The sequence below is a fragment of the Malaclemys terrapin genome, chromosome 21 (assembly GCF_027887155.1).
Source record: "Malaclemys terrapin pileata isolate rMalTer1 chromosome 21, rMalTer1.hap1, whole genome shotgun sequence".
Lineage (NCBI taxonomy): Eukaryota > Metazoa > Chordata > Testudines > Emydidae > Malaclemys > Malaclemys terrapin.
Genome location: NC_071525.1, coordinates 20,434,982 through 20,454,984, shown reverse-complemented (window position 1 = coordinate 20,454,984; position 20,003 = coordinate 20,434,982). Strand labels below are relative to the sequence as shown.

General features: G+C 62.8%; 1 protein-coding gene across 3 annotated transcripts; it reads left to right on the top strand.

The window, feature by feature from the left end:
• The first annotated feature begins 7,820 nt into the window (after positions 1 to 7,820).
• On the top strand, positions 7,821 to 19,751 carry LOC128827482 (guanylate-binding protein 1-like). Of its 3 annotated transcripts, XM_054011381.1 has the most exons (11): positions 7,821 to 7,853; positions 8,910 to 8,994; positions 10,212 to 10,421; positions 10,529 to 10,656; positions 12,240 to 12,349; positions 12,494 to 12,687; positions 14,141 to 14,383; positions 15,254 to 15,528; positions 15,964 to 16,176; positions 17,798 to 17,900; positions 18,613 to 19,751. In XM_054011381.1, exons 3-11 carry the CDS (start codon positions 10,247 to 10,249, stop codon positions 19,041 to 19,043), a joined length of 1,872 nt encoding a protein of 623 aa, XP_053867356.1. In that variant the 5' UTR covers positions 7,821 to 7,853; positions 8,910 to 8,994; positions 10,212 to 10,246; the 3' UTR covers positions 19,044 to 19,751. The 3 variants fall into 3 exon arrangements, with proteins under 3 accessions (XP_053867356.1, XP_053867358.1, XP_053867359.1); XM_054011383.1 differs by lacking the exon at positions 7,821 to 7,853 and having other exon boundaries at positions 8,899 to 8,994; XM_054011384.1 differs by lacking the exons at positions 7,821 to 7,853; positions 8,910 to 8,994 and adding an exon at positions 9,947 to 10,093.
• Positions 19,752 to 20,003: the final 252 nt, after the last annotated feature.

Sequence of the window (20,003 nt, the reverse complement as noted above, 5' to 3'; positions counted from 1 at the left end):
GGTGAGAGTTTTAAGCAGCAGGGTGCCTAGTGGTTAGAGCGGGGGTGGGGTGAGAGCCAGGACTCCTGGGTTCTTTCCTGGCTCTGGGAGGGGAGAGGGGGCTGGTGGTTAGAGCAGGGGGGCTGGGAGCCAGGACTCCTGGGTTCTCTCCGAGCTCTGGGAGGGGAGTGGGGGCTGGTGGTTAGAGCAGGGGGGCTGAGAGCCAGGACTTCTGGGTTCTCCATGGCTCTGGGAGGGGAGTGGGGTGCAGTGGTTAGAGCAGGGGGGCTGGGAGCCAAGAGTCCCGGGTTCTCCCCGGCTCTGGGAGGGGAGTGGGGGCTGGTGGTTAGAGCAGGGGGGCTGGGAGCCAGGACTCCTGGGTTCTCTCCGAGCTCTGGGAGGGGAGTGGGGGCTGGTGGTTGGAGCAGGGGGGCTGGGAGCCAGGAGTCCCGGGTTCTCCCCGGCTCTGGGAGGGGAGTGGGGTGCAGTGGTTAGTGCGGGAGGGGGTTGGGAGTAGACACCCACGCTGGGTGGCAGAGCTGGGAGGGGGAGGAGAGCCCGGGGCTGGGAGGGGAGTGGGGTGCAGTGGTTAGTGCGGGAGGGGGTTGGGAGTAGACACCCACGCTGGGTGGCAGAGCTGGGAGTGGGAGGAGAGCCCGGGACTGGGAGGGGAGTGGGGTGCAGTGGTTAGTGCGGGAGGGGGTTGGGAGTAGACACCCGCACTGGGTGGCAGAGCTGGGAGGCGGAGGAGAGCCCGGCTCTGGGAGGGGAGTGGGGTGCAGTGGTTAGTGCGGGAGGGGGTTGGGAGTAGACACCCACGCTGGGTGGCAGAGCTGGGAGGCGGAGGAGAGCCCGGGGCTGGGAGGGGAGTGGGGTGCAGTGGTTAGTGCGGGAGGGGGTTGGGAGTAGACACCCACGCTGGGTGGCAGAGCTGGGAGCGGGAGGAGAGCCCGGGGCTGGGAGAGCAGGCGGCTGTTGGTTGGTTGAGGGGCATCGGCACATGGGCCCGTTCCCAGGTGCGGTGCCTCTTGCGCATCCCTGTTTGGATTCCCCAGCCGGGAACACCAGAGCTGCCCGGCCCGGCCCTTTCTCGCCGGGCTGCCGATGCGGAGTGGGGTGATCTCGGGGCTCCCGGGGCCTGCAAGGGGCGTCCCGGCTGTTAGACATCTGCCTACGTAACCCCAGGGAGTGGAAGTGGAAGCTGAGCCGTGGGGCCACGGAGACTGGAGTCACCGGCGAACCGTCCACCGACGCCCCCGCCAGAAGATTGCTTCTTCCCCCACTGGTTAGCAGCTAGAGGGGAACGTTTTAAGGCTTGTCAAGGAATAAACCCTTTAAGAGACGAGCCTGTCCGATATCCCGTTCCTGCTTTTAGCCCTTTTGCACATGGTTCAATAGAAAGGGATCCTGCAGATACATCCCAGGGTAAAACCGCAGAGAACCTGTTTATAAAAACGACGAGGGTCCTTGGGGTCCGCATGAGGAGAGATTAAACTGGGACTAAGGGGGACTGTGAGCGAGGTCTAGAACCTCACGGCTGGTGCAGTTCTGATGGCACTCGCAGTTCGCATGTGGGAAGGTTTATGCGGCCTGTGCCCTTTTCCCACCCCCATACCTCTGGGGCTCCAACTGGGCTGTGGTCTTCTCCCAGCGCTCCAGTCTGGAGGTCTGTGCTTTGGGCTCTCTGGTTTAGAGCCGCCCTTTTACCCTTGGCCACCCTCCGGAAAGGCTCCTCTATGCTGGGTGTCACGGAGTATTGGGGGACCCAGGGCCCTGCACCCCCGGCTTCCTGCGATTCACCATGACTCTCAGCCAGCCAGTAAAGCAGAAGGTTTATTTGGATGACAGGAATACAGTCCAAGACAGGTCTTGCAGGCACAGACAACAGGGCCCCCCTCAGTTAGGTCCAGCTTGGGGTCCCAGGGCATGCCAGCCCACCCCCCTTTGGGGGGTCAGAGCCATCTCTGCCTCCCAGCCATCTCTCCAGCCTGCTTCCAGCACTCTGCTTTCAGCGACCCCTCCCACAGCCTTTGTCCAGTTTCCCAGGCCCCGGAGTCACCTGACCTCCAACCCCCTCCTGGGTTCTCATGTTACAAGCTCAGGTATGTTCCCTCGGGCCGACTCCCATCCTCCGATGCAGACCATCCTAGTCACACTCCCCTGTCAGCATTCCCACACCCCAGCAAGAACAGTCCCAGTTCGTCACATCTCTCCCCCCTTCGAGACCGAACTGAGCAGGGTCACTTTAGCCAGTGACCTGGGGAAGTTCGAACCTACCCCCGTTCCCATGGATGCCCCCGCATCCCTCCAGTTCCTTGGTGGGAATTACACCAGGCCCCTTCAGTTTCACGCCCCCCCTTAGGTCGGGGTGCTTGATGGCACTCGCAGTTCGCATGTGGGAAGGTTTATGCGGCCTGTGCCCTTTTCCCACCCCCATACCTCTGGGGTTCCAACTGGGCTGTGGTCTTCTCCCAGCGCTCCAGTCTGGAGGTCTGTGCTTTGGGCTCTCTTGGTTTAGAGCCGCCCTTTTAACCTTGGCCACCCTCTGGAAAGGATCCTTTATGCTGGGCAAGGGTCCTAAAGCTGTTTTCCCCTTGTCCCAGGCCTTCCTCCCCCTCTGACAGGGGTCACAGGATGCGCAGTACTGTCGGACAGTAACAAAGACCCCAGGCCAGTAAAAGCTCCGTAGCAGCCTCTGCTGGGTACGCCAGGTTCCCTGGTGCCCTGAGAGGGGAATGTCATGGGCCCGGCACAGCAGCTGGCGGCGATACTTCTGGGGTACCACCAGCTGCCTCCTGATCCCCCCTGACTCCATTTTCCCTGGGGGAGCCCATTCTCGGTACAGGAACCCCTTCTCCCACAGGAACCTTTTCCGGCCACCTCGTCCCATGGTCTGTACCGCATTGAGGTCGGCCAGGTCCCTTATCTTCCGCAAGGAGGGATCTCTCTGCAACTCGGCCTGGAACTCAGCAGCTGAGACGGGGATGGCCACCTGCTCTTTCTCGCCCGCTGGGTCCGAAGCTGCAGCCTCCCTGAGCCGCGTCCCTGGGCGTTCCCTCCCCACCAGGTTAGGGTCCTGCGCCTCAGGCAAGGCACCCCCCCCAAGGCCATGGCGCAGGGCCCCTCGCCGGCTCTGACTGCGGGTCACAACCAGTGCCTTTTGGGGGTTGCTTGGCCAGTTCTCCAGGTCCCCCCCCATCAATACCTCAGTGGGTAAATACGGGTGTACCCCCACATCCTTGGGGCCCTCCTTGGCCCCCCACTTCAGGTGTACCCTTGCCACGGGCACTTTGACTGGTGTTCCGCCCACCCCCGTCAGGGTCAGGTAGGAGTTGGGCACCACCTGATCTGGGGCCACCACCTCGGGCCGGGCCAGCGTCACCTCTGCGCCCGTATCCCAGTATCCATTGACCTTCCTCCCATCCACCTCCAGGGGAACAAGGTACTCTCTCCGGAGGGACAGCCCCGCGCCTACCGTATAAACCAAAAACCCTGAGTCTGGAGCATCTGGCCCCCCAGAGAAGCTGGCCTGGGGCCCTTCTCTCTCCGGTCCCGGCGCTACCCATCGCTCTAATGACCCTAAGAGGGCAGGATCCAGGGGGCCGGAACTTGGTAGAAGTGGGGGGGCCATGAGGTCCGGCCCCCTCCAGGGCTCTGTCCCTGCTCCTCTTTTCCCCCCCGACACCCTGCCCCCTGACCAGGCCAGAAGCCAGAGCTGCTGGGGTGAGTCCCGGGCCCCCCACCTGCCCTGGCCGATGCACCTGAGGGTGGGTCTGGGGTCTGGGGGCTGCTTTCATTGGGTGGCCCCTGGTTCGCCTGGCATGTGAACACTTCCCCCTAGTCCCGTTCGCTGCACTAGGGGGCCCCCTGGGAACTGTGGGGAGCTGTGAGCACACAGGCCGGTGAGTGGCCAGCAGGAAGATGTATGCCAAGCGGCTTAAGAGCGACCTGGTGGAGCTGTGCAAGCAGAGGCGGCTGCGCATTGGGAGGCTCACCAAAGAACAGCTCATTGCCCAGCTGGAGGCGGAAGATCGCGCGAATGAACTGATCCCTGTGTCTCAGGGAAGCAGCCTGGCAAATGCAGCGCAGGCACCAGTGTCTGTCCCAGCTGGGAGTGGTCAGCCGGCTGCTGAGGGCTTCCTGAGACCCCTCCTTCCTATGCCTAGGGGAAGGGTGGGGAGGAGCCCAGCAAATACCGAAGGCGCCGTGACCCCCCCGGCCAGCAGGGGATCCCCCCGGCGAAGCTCGCCGGCCAGCAGAGGATCCTCCCGGCGACGTTCGGCATCCGTGGAGCGGAACTGGCTGGAATGGGAGAAAGAGCTAAAACTGAGAGAGCTGGAGGATCGTGAACAACAGAGACAGCATGAACGGGAGGAGAAAGAGAGACAGCATCAGCGTGAACGGGAGGAGAAAGAGAGACAGAGACAGCATGAACGGGAGGAGAATGAGAGACAGCGTCAGCATGACCTGGAACTGGCGAGATTGAAGGGCAGCGAACCCCCGGCTGCGGTGAGTGAGGGTGGACCCAGGACTGCACGGAGCTTTGATAAGTGCATCATGGCCCCATACAAGGAGGGGGAGGACATGGATGACTTCCTGGAGGCCTTTGAGACGGCCTGCGAGCTGCACCGGGTTGATCCCGCGGACAGACTCCGGGTCCTTACCCCCTTACTGGACCCCAAATCCGTGGCATTGTACCGCCAACTGGAAGAGGCAGAGAAAGGGGACTACGAACTATTCAAAAAGGCCCTGCTACGTGAGTTTGGGCTGACTCCTGAGATGTACCGGGAAAGGTTCCGGAGTCAGGATAAAACCCCTGAGATCTCATATCTGCAACTAGCCGTCCGCATGGAAGGATACGCCAGCAAGTGGGCTGGTGGGGCCCAGACGAAGGAGGACCTGGTCAAACTGCTGGTACTGGAGCAACTGTATGAGCGGTGCCCATCCGACCTGAGGCTGTGGTTGGTGGACAGAAAGCCAGAGAACCCGCGACACGCCGGGCAGCTGGCTGATGAGTTTGTAAAGAGCCGGTCAGGGGGTGGCAGGGAGGAGCCCCAAAGGAACAGGCCCGCCGCGATGCAGAGAGAGAGTCACCCTGGGACCTCCCAAAGGGGGAATATGGGGAATCCCCTCCCACGGGGAATGCCCAGCGTCAGGGACAACCGACCGGCTCGAGGGGACCCACAGGACATGAGCTGCTATTACTGCGGCCGAAGAGGCCACGTTCGGGCCCAGTGCCCCAAGCTCAAGGACAGACTGAGCAGACCGAACCCGCATAGGGTTAACTTGGTAGAGGCCCAGACGGACGAGGGGCAGGCTTCTCACGCAAGAGGGGCTGGCAGCTTATCAACTGCTCAAGAGAGAGAAGGGCCCCAGGCCAGCTCCTTTAGGGGCCTGGATGCCCCAGACTCAGGGCTTTTGGTTTATATGGTGGGCGCGGGGCTGTCCCTCCGGAGAGAGTACCTTGTTCCCCTGGAGGTGGATGGGAGGAAGGTCAATGGATACTGGGATACGGGCGCAGAGGTGACGCTGGCCCGGCCCGAGGTGGTGGCCCCAGATCAGGTGGTGCCCAACTCCTACCTGACCCTGACGGGGGTGGGCGGAACACCAGTCAAAGTGCCCGTGGCAAGGGTACACCTGAAGTGGGGGGCCAAGGAGGGCCCCAAGGATGTGGGGGTACACCCGTATTTACCCACTGAGGTATTGATGGGGGGGGACCTGGAGAACTGGCCAAGCAACCCCCAAAAGGCACTGGTTGTGACCCGCAGTCAGAGCCGGCGAGGGGCCCTGCGCCATGGCCTTGGGGGGGGTGCCTTGCCTGAGGCGCAGGACCCTAACCTGGTGGGGAGGGAACGCCCAGGGACGCGGCTCAGGGAGGCTGCAGCTTCGGACCCAGCGGGCGAGAAAGAGCAGGTGGCCATCTCCGTCTCAGCTGCTGAGTTCCAGGCCGAGTTGCAGAGAGATCCCTCCTTGCGGAAGATAAGGGACCTGGCCGACCTCAATGCGGTACAGACCATGGGACGAGGTGGCCGGAAAAGGTTCCTGTGGGAGAAGGGGTTCCTGTACCGAGAATGGGCTCCCCCAGGGAAAATGGAGTCAGGGGGGATCAGGAGGCAGCTGGTGGTACCCCAGAAGTATCGCCGCCAGCTGCTGTGCCGGGCCCATGACATTCCCCTCTCAGGGCACCAGGGAACCTGGCGTACCCAGCAGAGGCTGCTACGGAGCTTTTACTGGCCTGGGGTCTTTGTTACTGTCCGACAGTACTGCGCATCCTGTGACCCCTGTCAGAGGGGGAGGAAGGCCTGGGACAAGGGGAAAACAGCTTTAGGACCCTTGCCCAGCATAAAGGATCCTTTCCAGAGGGTGGCCAAGGTTAAAAGGGCGGCTCTAAACCAAGAGAGCCCAAAGCACAGACCTCCAGACTGGAGCGCTGGGAGAAGACCACAGCCCAGTTGGAACCCCAGAGGTATGGGGGTGGGAAAAGGGCACAGGCCGCATAAACCTTCCCACATGCGAACTGCGAGTGCCATCAAGCACCCCGACCTAAGGGGGGGCGTGAAACTGAAGGGGCCTGGTGTAATTCCCACCAAGGAACTGGAGGGATGCGGGGGCATCCATGGGAACGGGGGTAGGTTCGAACTTCCCCAGGTCACTGGCTAAAGTGACCCTGCTCAGTTCGGTCTCGAAGGGGGGAGAGATGTGACGAACTGGGACTGTTCTTGCTGGGGTGTGGGAATGCTGACAGGGGAGTGTGACTAGGATGGTCTGCATCGGAGGATGGGAGTCGGCCCGAGGGAACATACCTGAGCTTGTAACATGAGAACCCAGGAGGGGGTTGGAGGTCAGGTGACTCCGGGGGCCCGGGAAACTGAACAAAGGCTGTGGGAGGGGTCGCTGAAGAGAGTGGGGGAAGCAGGCTGGAGAGATGGCTGGGAGGCAGAGATGGCTCTGACCTCCCAAGGGGGGCTGGGCTGGGATGCCCTGGGACCCCAAGATGGACCTAACTGAGGGGGTCCCTGTTGTCTGTGCCTGCAAGACCTGTCTTGGACTGTATTCCTGTCATCCAAATAAACCTTCTGCTTTACTGGCTGGCTGAGAGTCATGGTGAATCGCAGGAAGCCGGGGGTGCAGGGCCCTGAGTCCCCCGATACTCCGTGACAAGCGGGTGGAGCGAATGTGTCAGAGAAATGGCCGTGGTAGCGACTCACATACCGTGGCCGGGAGGGGGCAGGCGGGGGAGAGACGAGCTGGGTCTGGCTGCTCTAAACCCCGTGAATGCGCCAGTCAGATGGAAACCGAAGCAGCCGGAGCCGTTCCTGGCACCCGGCTGATTCCGGGAAAGCCGGTGGTGGGGGAGAGAGTCTTTCCAAGCTGGTGACCCCGGCTGACCCTCCCCTGATGAAACAAGAACCCACCATCCTTGGCCTCCTGGGATCCCAGTGCCCCCCCCCAGCCCCCACTCCTGCAGCTCGGTGCCCCCTAGCACCGCATTGGGCCAGCACCGACCCTGGGGGGTGGGGTGGGACCCTCCCCCTGTATGGTGGGGCAGGGGCACTCGCGGGTTGAACTAGGGGATTTGCTGTCCCTGGAGTCCGTAACCCCCGATTCGGGGCTGGTCCAGGGGGCTGGGCGAGGGGCTGGGGGCTGCGCCGCACAGGGGGTCAGACCGGATCCCGGGATCCCTGCACCGTCCCTGAATCTGAAGCAGTTAAACCGGCCCCAGCCGCGGCCCTTTCTGTTTCCATCTGACTTGTCCCGTTTCCAAACCAGCTGTGGGGAAAGCCCGGCTCTAAGCCGCACGGCCGGCTGGACAGACGGCGCGGGAGGGAGACCGAGTGGACACCGGGCGCGGCTGCCACCCTCACCCCGGGCAGGTGGGTCCCAGCTGCTCCCCTGTCCCCTGGGGCTCGGATCCACCAGGGCAGCTGGTCTGGGTCAGATGCCAGCTGTGGGCAGAGGGCACTGGGGCCGTAACCCGGGAGAGCAGCAAAGGGAACGGCTGCTAACGTGGGGGCTGGGTTGATCCGGGGTGGGGGAGCCAGCGGGGTCACCCCAGGTCGGCACTGGGGGAGGGGGTGGAGAGCAGGGTCTGACCCGGTCGCTGTGCTGCAGGGGTGGGGGCTCGGTGGGGCGGGGGAGCACTGGGATCCCAAGAGGCCAAGGACGGTGGGTTCCTGTTTCATCTGGAATTTCATTCCCCGAGGAGGGAAGATTTGCACTTTGGAGGGGGGAGATGGGGAAACTGAGGCAAGGGGGGGGGGGTCCGAGGCTGCAGCTGAGGTTGGACACGTCTCCCCACTCCCGGCGCACTGGGGCTCAGCTCTGCCCCCTAAGCAGGGGGGCAGCGGCAGGCTTTGCAGTGAGGCCTTCCCCTGGGTGCCCTCGGGCCGCTGTGCTGTGTGTCATGGCCTCTGTACTGCCAGCAGCTGCCTCCGTGCCCGGAAACCCGGCATGGCAAGCCCGGGGTGAAACACCCTCGGATGGAGACGCAGCCCCTGCGCCCCGCGGGACCGGCCCCCCAGCTGGGCGGCTGCAGGCTCCGCCGGGCCCCAGCTCCGAGAGACTCGCGCCCCTCCGGCCCCCGCCGGGTTTCCCGGAATCAGCCCCGTGCCGGGAAAGGCTCCGGCCGCTTTCGGTTTCCATCGGAGTCTGACACGTTCAGGGATCGGAGCTGCCGGACCCGGCTCGTCCCCCGCCCCGGGATGTGGGGCGGCAGCTGCAGGGCGGGGCTGGGCCACTTGTGCTGCGGGGGGGGGGGGGGGGGTGTCACGACCCCCTGCTCTAACTCACCAAGCACCGCTCCCCCCCCCCCCCCCCCCCCCAGCCAAAGAGAGAACCCAGGAGTCCCGCCCCGGCCGGAGGAGGAGCCGAGTGTCACGCAGCGGCTGAGCGGGGCTGGGCTCTGGGTGACTTCGCCTCTCATTTCCCAGACGGGCTGGGGCTGGTGACCGGGCAGGAAAGACGCTGCCCCCCCGCGGAATTCAGCCGGGTTCCAGGCTGAGCGACCAGCCCCTGGTAAGAGACCCCCTGCGGGACATATCTGCCTTGCTGGCCCTGGGAAACGAACCCAGGAGTCCTGGCTCCCAGCCCCCCTGCTCTAACCACCAGCCCCCACTCCCCTCCCAGAGCTGGGGAGAGAACCCAGGAGTCCTGGCTCCCAGCCCCCGTGCTCTAACCACCAGCCCCAACTCCCCTCCCAGAGCCGGGGAGAGAACCCAGGAGTCCTGGCTCCCAGCCCCCCTGCTCTAACCACCAGCCCCAACTCCCCTCCCAGAGCCGGGGAGAGAACCCAGGAGCCCTGGCTCCCAGCCCCCCGCTCTCATCCACTAGACACCACTCCCCTCCCAGAGCTGGGGAGAGAACCCAGGAGTCCTGGTTCCCAGCCCCCCTGCTCTAACCACCAGCCCCCACTCCCCTCCCAGAGCTGGGGAGAGAACCCAGGAGTCCTGGCGCCCAGCCCCCTCTCCCCTCCCCGAGCTGTGTATGGAGCCTGTCAGGGCACGGAGCTCGCACCCGCTCATTAGGGAGTTCCCCAGGGAGGTCCTGGCAGGGCAAAGACCGGAGGACAGTTAAAGCAGCGGGCCAGGCTGGCACACATGGGGGTAGGGGGGCAGGGAACCCAGCCCCACTCCCCAGCTGTGTGAAACCCAACCGGATCAGGGCCCTGCGGGGTGTTGTCATCTCACTGCTGCTGGGGCAACGTGCTGTTTAGCCTGCTCTGGGGTCGCTCTGGCCTCGCTCCCAGGCTCCGGGATCCCCCCACCATACGGAAGAAGCACAAGGACTGCGAAGGGGCTTTTTGCCCACTAAAGCTTAAGCCCAAATATGTCTGTTAGTCTTCAACTCCTCATTGTTTTGGTGGCTACAGATTCGCAGGGCTCCCAGTCCTGCCCTGCCCGCCTTTGTGGCTGCAAAGAAAACATTTCCAAATGTGATCTCTTCCAGACAGGGTTTTTTGCCTGAGTGTGCAGAGAGCCTGAGCTGAAAGCCCTGTGAGTGGCATGAACTGCCTCGTTTCTAGTGTTGGCACGTTAACTCTGAAACCTAATGATGACACCGTGACCTATTTCACTGCTCATTCCAGCTATGAGTTGGCCCAGGCATAGCACCTGAGGTTGGAGCCATTTGTTGCTGGGGGGGGTGGGATTTGGGAGAAACGCTCCCTTTGTGTGCGCCTTTGGGGCAGAGCGTCTTGGATACCAGCTGTTGACACCCTCCTGTCCTTCCTGCAGGGCTCTCTGCTGCTCCCTCTCTTTAGCCCGTAGCCATGGAGGGACCTGTGTGCCTGGTGGGGAACGGCGCTGATGGGGAGCTGGAGGTGAACCCCGCAGCTCTGGATATCCTGCACGGCTTGGCCCAGCCCGTGGTGGTGGTGGCCATCGTGGGGCTGTACCGCACCGGCAAGTCGTATCTCATGAACTCCTTGGCCGGGAAGCAGAGAGGTGAGAGCTTTCCCAGACCCCTTCCCGTGGGCCCCGGGCTGGAGCCGGGAGCGAGGGGGCAGGCGTGCCCGGGCACTGGGTCTCTACCCCGTCTCCTCTCTCCCCAGGGTTCTCGCTGGGCTCCACGGTGCAGTCGCACACCAAGGGCATCTGGATGTGGTGCCTGCCCCACCCCCGCCGGCACGGCCACACCCTGGTGCTGCTGGACACTGAGGGGCTGGGCGACGTGGAGAAGGTGAGTGGGGGGCGGCGGGAGGGGGCTGGAGAAAGGGGCCGCGTGGCCCTTGCCTGGGGAGCAGGTTCTGAGACCCCAAGGCCAGAGGGACCCTGTGACGGTCTAGCCTGGCCCCAGGGCCGGTCTAAGGGGTGGGCGGCTGGGTCCCGGCCTGGGGTACGATACTCAAGGGGGTGCCCTGCCGGGACTCCCACCCACTGGCCTGCCAAGGGGCTAGGGGCAGCCAGGCAGGGGCGGCAGTGTCTGGAGGGGGTGGACGGACCAAGCTGCGGGGGGGCAGGTGGAGCAGCCAGGTGACTCCTCCCAACTGGGGGTGCCCCTCCTCCCCCGCTGCCCTGGTCCACTGCCCCCCCAAGCTCGGACCTGGAGCCTGGCGGGGGGCAGGTGCTGATGTGGGGGCGTCCCCCTCCCGCCCCGTGTATCCAGTCTCAGCTGAGCTGAGGGGGGGCTCAGGGGGGCCTGTCTGTCCTGACACCTCTGGCCAGGGATGCCAACTGCAGAAAATTATTTTTATGGACGGTACAGAAAAAATTGACGGACGACCCCATCTTTTTACGGAAACTTTCTCCCGTAATAGAAAGAGCCAGTGACGGCCTCTCTGTGACTTACCGGCGGGGAGCCTGTGGGAGGCTGCTGGGCCTGGCCCGCTGTACCCCGACCCCCAACTCCCCCGCAGCCGTGGGGAGCCTGGCAGGGGGTTGCTGTTCGCCCGCCCGCCCGCCCACCCAAAGTTGCTGCTGAGCCGGTGCTAGTGACGCCGAAGAAGTGTTCAAAGCCGGCGGCAGCGAAGAGCTGCCCCCCCCCCATCCCGGCCAGGAGAATTCCCTCCCACCCCAGGAATTGTGGACTCTCTGGGGCTGCCCCACAGCACGACCTCGCCCTGGGGCCAAAGGGGAGGGGCTCCTCAGCCCCACTGCAAAGCCGGTGGGTGTTTGTTAATATCGAAATGTGTTTATGGATTTACGGACAGGCCCAATTTTCGCTCTGTCTCACGGACCGTCCGTGAATTGACTGACGGTCGGCAGCCCAGGGAGCCCCTTGATTCCAACACTGCCGGGGACGGAGAATCCCGCGGGCCCTGGGCCGGCTGCTCCAGGGTCCATTCCCCTCCCTGCTCAAAACCGGCGCCCGATTCCCAGGCTGAATTTGCCGCACTTCACCTCCCGGCCGCTGGCTCACATCCCTTCCCCGCCCCGAGCAAATCTCTGCTCCCCACGGCCGGCCGGCCAGACAGACGGGGATTACGGTGCCCCGGAGCCTGCCCTGGGCCCAGCTGAACAGTGGGAGTCCTGGCCTGGCTCGCTGTGGGGCAGGGCTTCGAACCTCGAATCGTCCTCGGGGCTCTGCTCCAGCCCCTCCCCAATGTATCACCAGCCGGCAGGGATGGCTGGGCCCAGATTGGGCACACATCCAGCGTGTCGCCTTCAGGCCAACCCCAGAGGGGAGATCCCCTCCCTGATCCCACTGGAGGGCCCCTGTTTGGGCAGCCCAGGCCGGTGCGCTCGGCCCCGGAGCAGCCCCCTCTGGCCCTGTGCTGGGCACCCAGGCTCGTGTTTCAGATCCAACCCCCCTTCGCTGCCCAGGGCGACACCAAGAACGACGTGTGGATCTTCGCGCTGGCTGTGCTTCTCAGCAGCACCCTGGTCTACAACAGCAAAGGGACCATCGACCAGTACGCCATGGAGCAGCTGCAGTATCCTTGCCTGGGGGGCATGGGGCTGGGGGTTCCGGGAGTAGCCCTTGGGGGATGTGGGGCTGGGATCCCCCCCATTCAGTCCCACGCTGGGTGGTAGCACCCAGGCCTGACCCCAGTTTGAGTCCTCAGCCCCCGGCCCAGCTTCGTGTCAGAGCTGACGGAGCACATCAAGGTGAAGGCGCAGGGAGGGGACGACACGGAGGAGGACACGGAGTTCGTCCGCTTCTTCCCCAGCTTCGTCTGGGCCGTGCGGGATTTCACGCTGGAGCTGAGGATCGAGGAGCAGCTGGTGACGGAGGATCAGTACCTGGAGCACGCGCTGGCCCTGAAGAAAGGTGAGCTGGGGTCCGCTGTGTGCGGGAGGGGCCCATCACCCCTGGTATCCTGCCTCCTCCCTGCCCCCGAGATCAGACTCATGGGCCCATCTACCCCGGCGTCCCGGCCCCTGTCACCGAGGCCGAGGAGCCCAGTGCGCTGCACAAACAGAACAAAGATACAGGCCCTGCTCCAAGGAGCTGACGGTGTAAGAGACACGCGGTGGGGATAGACAGATGTGGGGGCGCCAGGGGAGACGATAGGGCGACGTGATCAGAACGGCCCTTCTCGGCCCTCGCATCTGTGAACGTTCCTTGGCCAGGTCCAAATGAAACCCAAGAGCGAGGAGCGCGATTCCTAGGAACCCTAACCCTCTCCCCTAACCTAATTCTAAGTGGCCTAATCCCAACTCGCTCTGTCCTACCCATGTGAACCAAAACACCAACTCTAGGTGCCTACCCATAAGAATCCTAACCCTGACTCCAAGTGGCTTAACCATAGAAACCCTAAATCTAGGGCGGCGGGCTCTACCCATAAGTACCCTAACTGCAGTGACCTACCTATAGCATCCCTGACCCTAAAGCAGGGAGCCCTACCCAATAGGAACCCAAATCCTAACTCCAAGTTCTCTACTCATGGGAAATCTAACCCGAACTCTCAGTGGCATAACCCATAGGAACCGTAACCCTTGGGCAGGAATCTGTACCCATAGGAACCGTAAGTGTCGGGCAGGGAGCCCTACCCGTAGGAACCCTAACCCTAAGAGGCATAACCCATACAAACCCTAACCCTAGGGAAGGGAGCCCCATTCTTAGGAACCCTCGTTCTAACCCTAAGTGGCATAACCCATAGAAACCTTAACCCTAACTCCACATGGCCTACCCACAGGAAGCCTCCTCCCAACTCGACATATCCTACCCACGCAAACCCAACCCTAACTCTATGTTGTCTACCGCTGAGCACTGCCATACCGCTGGATAACGCGCAGGTCTCCGCGTCTCCCGAGCGCCGGGCGCCCGTGACCCCCGAAGCTCCTGCGCAGCGGTTGGGAGAGGTGTGTAGTCACGGCCGACCAGCTGGGTTTGGTGAAACCTGCCGAGTAAGGTGCCAGTTCTCAGGTTCTGGTTGGGGTTGTTGACTTGTTCTGTTGGGGGGAAAATAAATAATAAAAAAATCCAAAACATTGGATTTTGTTTCTTTTGGTTTTAAATAACGTTTGGTTCCAAAATCTCCATTTGATTTGATTCCAAGTCCCAACTCCAAACGTGTTTAAAAAAGGCCGGGTTGAAAACACCACGTTTCCTTTGGCCCCAAAGTAGGTTTTTTTTCAGCTTTTCATTTGCCAAAACTTCTAATTTTCCACCTGACCTAAGCCTGAAATTTCCCCCTGACATTTGGAAGCTGCCAACGACCCCAAACTCCATTATTAGCGCAGTGCTGGGTGTAACCTCCTGCTTCTCCTTGGCTCTCCAGGCAACAACAAGAAGGTGATGGACTATAACCTGCCGCGTCAGTGCATCCGCAACTTCTTCCCCACCCGCAAGTGCTTTGTGTTTGTCCAGCCGACATCGCGGCAGGAGATGGGCCATCTGGATTCGCTACCCACCAGTGCCCTGGACCCGCAGTTCCTGGACCAGACCCGCCGGTTCTGTGACTACGTCTTCCAGTGCTCCCACGTCAAGACGGTCAAAGGAGGGATTCCGGTCAATGGGCGAAGTACGTCAGCCCCGCGGCTGCTCTGTGGAGACGCAGGCCGGTGGCTTTGCCGGCCGATCTGCCCTCTTCGGCCGAGTGAAACCCAGCCCCGAGGAGGGAGGAATTTCCCCTGCATGCAGGGGGCTATTTTCAGAGAGCATTTAGTAGGTGTTGGAGAATTGAACCATCTGTGACACTGGGAGATCCCATGGGTCCTTGGTCCCTCTCCCTTTGTCCTGTCTGGTGGCCTCCTTCTTGCCCAACACCAGGGGTGAAAGCAGAACCCTGCAAGCAGGAGCTGTTAGCCCTGGAGCTAGAGAGACGAGGGTCCCCTAGCGGGGCTGTGACCGCTCGGATCCCCTGGGGATGGGCATGGGAGGGCACCGGTAACACACTCTGCCGTGGGTCGCACCTGGCCTGTAGCAGGGATGGAAACTGGGGCCTCTCCTGCATTCAGGGATCCTTGAGCCGCTCGGCTTCAGATTCGGCCAGATGCCGACACTCAGCCGCCTTGGCAAGCTGCCGGTTAAACGGCCCCAGCCCGGTCCCAGCTCTGCCAAGCCCTGCCGACTGCTGAGACGGTGCTGGCGTAATCCACCGGTGGGTGGGTGTGACGGGTGCCCCTCGCCCAGGCTGACCTGCTGTGGAGGGGAGCTCGTTCCAGGCCCGGCTACGGAGCCCTGGCTCTGCTCAGAGGACGCTTGTTCTGAGCTCTTGCAGTTCGAATCCCAGAAGAGCCCCGTGGGACTGGGGTCTGCGACCAGAATAACCTCTGTTCCCCGGGGGTGGGCACAGAGGAGAATCTGGGACACACTCCCCAGCGTGCCAGGTGCTGTACAAATGTACAGTCTCCTCCCCCCAGCTCTTACCCCTCCCCCTTCCCTCACCCAGGGTTCGGCTCCTTAGTGCAGAGCTATGTGGGCACCATCCGCAGCGGGCGGGTGCCCTGCCTGGACAATGCGGTGACTGCCATGGCCTCCATCGAGAACGAGGCGGCCCTCAGGGAGGCACTGGCTCACTACGCGGCCGGGATGGGGGGGATGCGGCTGCCGGCGGAGCTGGCCGAGCTCTCGGCGGCGCACGGGACACACGAGGCGGACGCCCTGCGGCTCTTCATGCAGCGCTCCTTCAAGGACGAGGAGCAGGAGTTCCAGAAGCAGCTGGTGGTAGGTGGGGGCGTCCCGGGCCGGGCCCAGCGGCAAGGGGAGCGTTGTGGGGATGGATCTGCACTGCGGGGGGCCCGCCGGGCACCAGTGGTGGGTCAGGGCCCCTTTGTGCCCTGCGCTGTACGGATACCTGACCGAAACCTGGTCCCTGCTCCAGGGACTGTCCAATCCCCAGGTGACCGATTGGCCAATGGACCATTGGCTCCCCCAATCCTCCGATTCGCCAATGAATCTGTGACCCTCCTATCCTCTGATTGGCCAGTGGACCATTGGCCCCCTGTTCCCCCGATTGGCCAATGACCCTTTGACCCGCTGATCCCCCGACTGCCCAGTGACCCACACTCGGGCGCAGGCGTCAGCCAGGGGATGCAGGGGGCACTGGAATCCAGCCCCAGCCGTAGCTCTGCGATGGGGTTTCTCCCTTTCCGTGCCCAGGCCGGGATCATGGAGCGATACGCAGACATCCTCGCAGAAAACGAGGCCGTTTCGGAGCAGACCTGCCGCGCCCTGCTGGAGGAGCTCTCGGCCACCATGCAGCAGAAACTCAGCGCCGGGCTTTACTCCCAGCCCGGCGGGTACCAGGCCTACGACAGGGACCAGACCCAGGTGGTGGAGAATTACCGGGCCAAGCCCAACAAAGGGGTCAAGGTGAGTGTCTGAAATTAGCCCCCCGGTCTCAGCCTGGCAGCTACAACAGTGACTGCAGCTCCGGGAGAAGGAGCCGGATTCCGCTCGGGCTGGTACCACCCCAGCAGAGCTGGTGCCTAAACCCCTGTGGCTGAGTCAGGCTTCCCCGCTTCGCTGAGGACAAAGCAGAGGGGTGACAGCAGGGAAAGGCCAGGGGGGAACCGGGGTCTGATCAGTGACAGATTCAGAGTTTGTGGGGCCCTGTGCTCAGCTTCATTTTTTGGGGGGCCCCCTGTGGGGGGAGCATTGTGTCTTATCTCCCTCCCCCCCCCGTTTTTCATTTTTTTCTCCATTCTCCTCCTGGGGCTCAGGGTTGGGGGTGCAGGGACTGGGAGGGAGTTAGGGGGCAGAAGCAGGCTGGGGGTGGGGGTCTGGGAGGGAGTTAGGGTGTGGGATGGGGCAGGGGATTGGGGTGCAGAGCGCTTACCTGGGGCAGCTCCTGTTTGGTGGGGGGGTGCAGGTGGCTCCGTGCGCCCCCGCAGCTCCCATTAGCTGTGATTCTCGGAGCCGCCTCCCCCGGCCAGGCAGGGCCACCCGGAACGCGGGGGCTTTGGGGGCTGCAGCCCAGGGCACAGCTGGCGGCCGGAGAGAAGCATCAGTTTCCCCTTCAAACCGCCGCTTCTCTCCAGCCGGCTGCACGGCTGCCCCGTGTCGTCCTGAGTCCTCCGGCCGCGTTCACAGCGCTCCTGCCGCCCGCACCACCCGCCTGCTCCCCTGAGTCTGTGGGTGAGTCTCCCTCCCTGCTCTCCTGCCCCCCACAGCTTCTCCCCCACAGCCCCCCTCCCGCCGGTGCTGAGCTGCCCAAGTGCCCGGCCCGGGGGCCCCACGCCAGGGCACTGAGTGTTTCATGGTAAATTGTGACCTGCAGTCACTGTGGCCCATGGTGATGGACTCCGATCCCACGTGGGGAGTTGGAAAGGTCTCCCTTGGTCACGGAGCTGGAAAGCCCCAGGGGCAAATTCCCCCAGGATCCCGGCCCACTCTGCCTGGGCCCAGTCCAAATCTTTCCATTGGCTGCGATGGGCTTTGTATCCGGCCCTGTATGAACAGAGACCGGGCCCTGGGTGAAACGACACCACATGCATCAGCGGTTCATCGATTCTCAGCCCACGAGGGGCCCCTGTGATCAGTGGGTTCCACCTCCTGCACAGCACCGGGCGTAGGACGTCCCTGAAGTGATTCCTGTTTGAACGAGAGCAGATCTCGTAGAGAAACACCCACATTCCCCAGCGGGTGACAGCGTTTGCCTTGCGAGCCAGCAGCTCCTCTCGACCCGGTCACTTGCTTTCTAGCCCGGGGCTCTGGCGCACCGTGGGGAAGCCCCCTCCAAAGCGTTGATTTTCCAGCCCCGAGGGGATGAGGCGGCAGAGAGGTGGGATCAGCCCCTGTGCTGCAGCTCAGTTCCCATCTCCCCACCCCGACTCCAGCTCCTGCGATCCTCCGTCTTCATGGGGGGAACATTTTGCCCCGAGGCGGAAAAACGTCCCCCTGTGAGGCCTGCTCCCCTGAGAAAGGAGGGAGCTCATTAGCATATTGATTGGAGCTCATGAATAATCCAGCGCTTGGCCATCTCTGGTCTCAGGCGGAGGAGACTCTTGAGCAGTTCCTGGCCGGTAAGAAGGCCGAGGCGGAGGCCGTGCTGAAGGCCGACAACCTGCTGACGGAGGCGGAGAAGCACGTGGCCGGTGAGACCCCACAAACAAGCCCCTGCCCCCTTTTCTTTGCAGCAGACCCAGTTTCCGTGGCTGTAGCGTGTCTGTGCAGCGCCTGGCGCCGCGGGGCCCTGGGCCGGGACTGGAGCTCGTGGGTGCTACGGCCATGCAGACGGCAAATAATACCAGGATCACACGCTGCAGCGTCTGTCGGCCAAACTCATTGCACCCACCAGGAGCTCCCTGCATCCCCCACCCTCCCCCCCAGCAAACTCCCCGGGTGCCCCCTCCCAGCCCCCTTTATTTTAGAGACTCCCTGTAACCCATGCAGACGGCAAATAATACCAGGGTCACACACTGCAGCATCTGTCGGCCAAACTCATTGCACCCATGCAGGACTCCCTGCATCCCCCCCCCAGCAAACTCCCCGGGTGCCCCCTCCCAGCCCCCTTTATTTTAGAGACTCCCTGCAACCCCCTGCCCCTCCTCCCATGCCAGGTGCTCTGAATGCCCCTCTCTGCCCCCCATGCCAGGGGCTCTGTGTGTCCCCATCCAAACTGCCCTTTGAGCCGTGGTTAGGTAGGTCCCATGCTGAGATGCTGGTGTCAGGGGCTGGCTGCCTAGTTACCCGCCCCATCTCATGCCAACCGAGTCGGGGGTGCGGGTTTGCGTGGTACCCGGGGGCTGCTCCAGGTGGTTGGGGGAGGGGTTGTGCCTCTATTTCCCCCTTTCTTTCCCCCCAAAGAGGAGAAGCAGAAGGCTGAGATGCTGGAGCAGCAGCGGAAGGCGGCGGAGGAGAAGCAGCTGCAGACGGAGCAGCTGATGAAGGACCAGGAGCGCAGCCACCAGGAGAACGTGAAGCAGCTGGAGGCCAAGGTGGCGGAGGAGCTGGCCAGTGCCCGGCAGGAGGCGGAGCGGGCGCTGGAGAGCAAGCTGAGGGAGCAGGAGGCCATGATGCAGAAGGGCTTCGCGGAGAAAGCCAGGCTGATGGAGGACGAGATCTCGGGCCTCCGGCGGGAGATCAGCTCCGCCAGCAAGACCGACTTTCTGTCAAACCTTTTCGGCGCCATTGGGGAGGGGCTGAGAGCCATCGCCAGCGTGTCCAATTTTCTGACATCCAGGCACCAGCGGGGGAAGGGGACGAGTAACCCGAGTAAAACCCAGAGACGAAAGTAGCCGGGCCCCTGTGGGGTCCCCCCCGACGGCAGGTCCCACAAACGCTGCTTCTCTGCACTAAGCTTCTGCTGACTAGTTCCTGTGATCTGCCAGATCCCACAGCTACTAACACAGGGCCCGGAGCTGTCTGCAAAAGGAAATCACAGGACGCCTGGGTTCTGTCCCCAGCTCCGGGAGGGGAGCAGGGTCTAGTGGTCAGAGCGGGTGGGCTGGAGCCAGGACATCTGGGTTCTGTGCCCACCTCCTGCATTGTAATTCTGTGTAACTCTGTGCTGGGCACATCACTGTTCTGTGCCTCAGTTTCCCCTCTGTGAAATGGGGACCTTGCCTCTGGGTGGGGAGGACGAAGTGTTTGTTAGGTGCTGAGTGGATGGTGCTATCTACACACACAGTGTTAACACAGGGATCTCCAGCGACCGGCTCTGATTTCCCTGCATGCCCCTACGGCCGTGTAAATGCAGCCCCACTCCCAGGGCCCTATCCCTGCCGGCGCTGTGACGGGGCTGCCGGGTGTCTAGGGAGAGGCAGCTGTGGGGATGTCTCCTTTCCCCGGCACAGCATGCTGAGAGCTGGGTCATTATCCCCCCCTCTGTAACGGGAGCGGCTGGCAGGTGGCTACAAACTCCCCAACGCCTGTATCTCCCTGCGCCGGGAGACGCTGCCCCCTGCAGCCCGGGTAGGAATTAAACAGGTTTTCATGAGCTTGGAGCAGCCCTGTCCCCGTGTCTTTATTAATGACATCTCTCACTCTCCCTCCACCTGGAAATCTGAGAAAAGAGAGCCGGAGGGGCTATTTTTCTCCTCCAGTGGAACCACGCAGCTGTCCCATGAGGCTTTGCAGCATTAGATCCCCTCGGACATAGACAGATATCGATATGGAGAAGATTCTAGAATCAGAGGCTAAATGGAAGGAGCAATTAAGCCCCTTCATGGAGTGAGATTGCCAGAAATTAGAGAAGC

What these genes read in the sequence shown, in the direction of transcription:
- LOC128827482 (XM_054011381.1), top strand. Translation starts at nt 10,247, where the DNA reads ATGGAGGGACCTGTGTGCCTGGTGGGGAACGGCGCTGATGGGGAGCTG. An exon ending in CTTGGCCGGGAAGCAGAGAG is followed by an intron (nt 10,422 to 10,528) that starts GTGAGAGCTTTC and finishes CTCTCTCCCCAG; the next exon opens with GGTTCTCGCTGGGCTCCACG. An exon ending in AGTTCCAGAAGCAGCTGGTG is followed by an intron (nt 15,529 to 15,963) that starts GTAGGTGGGGGC and finishes TTCCGTGCCCAG; the next exon opens with GCCGGGATCATGGAGCGATA.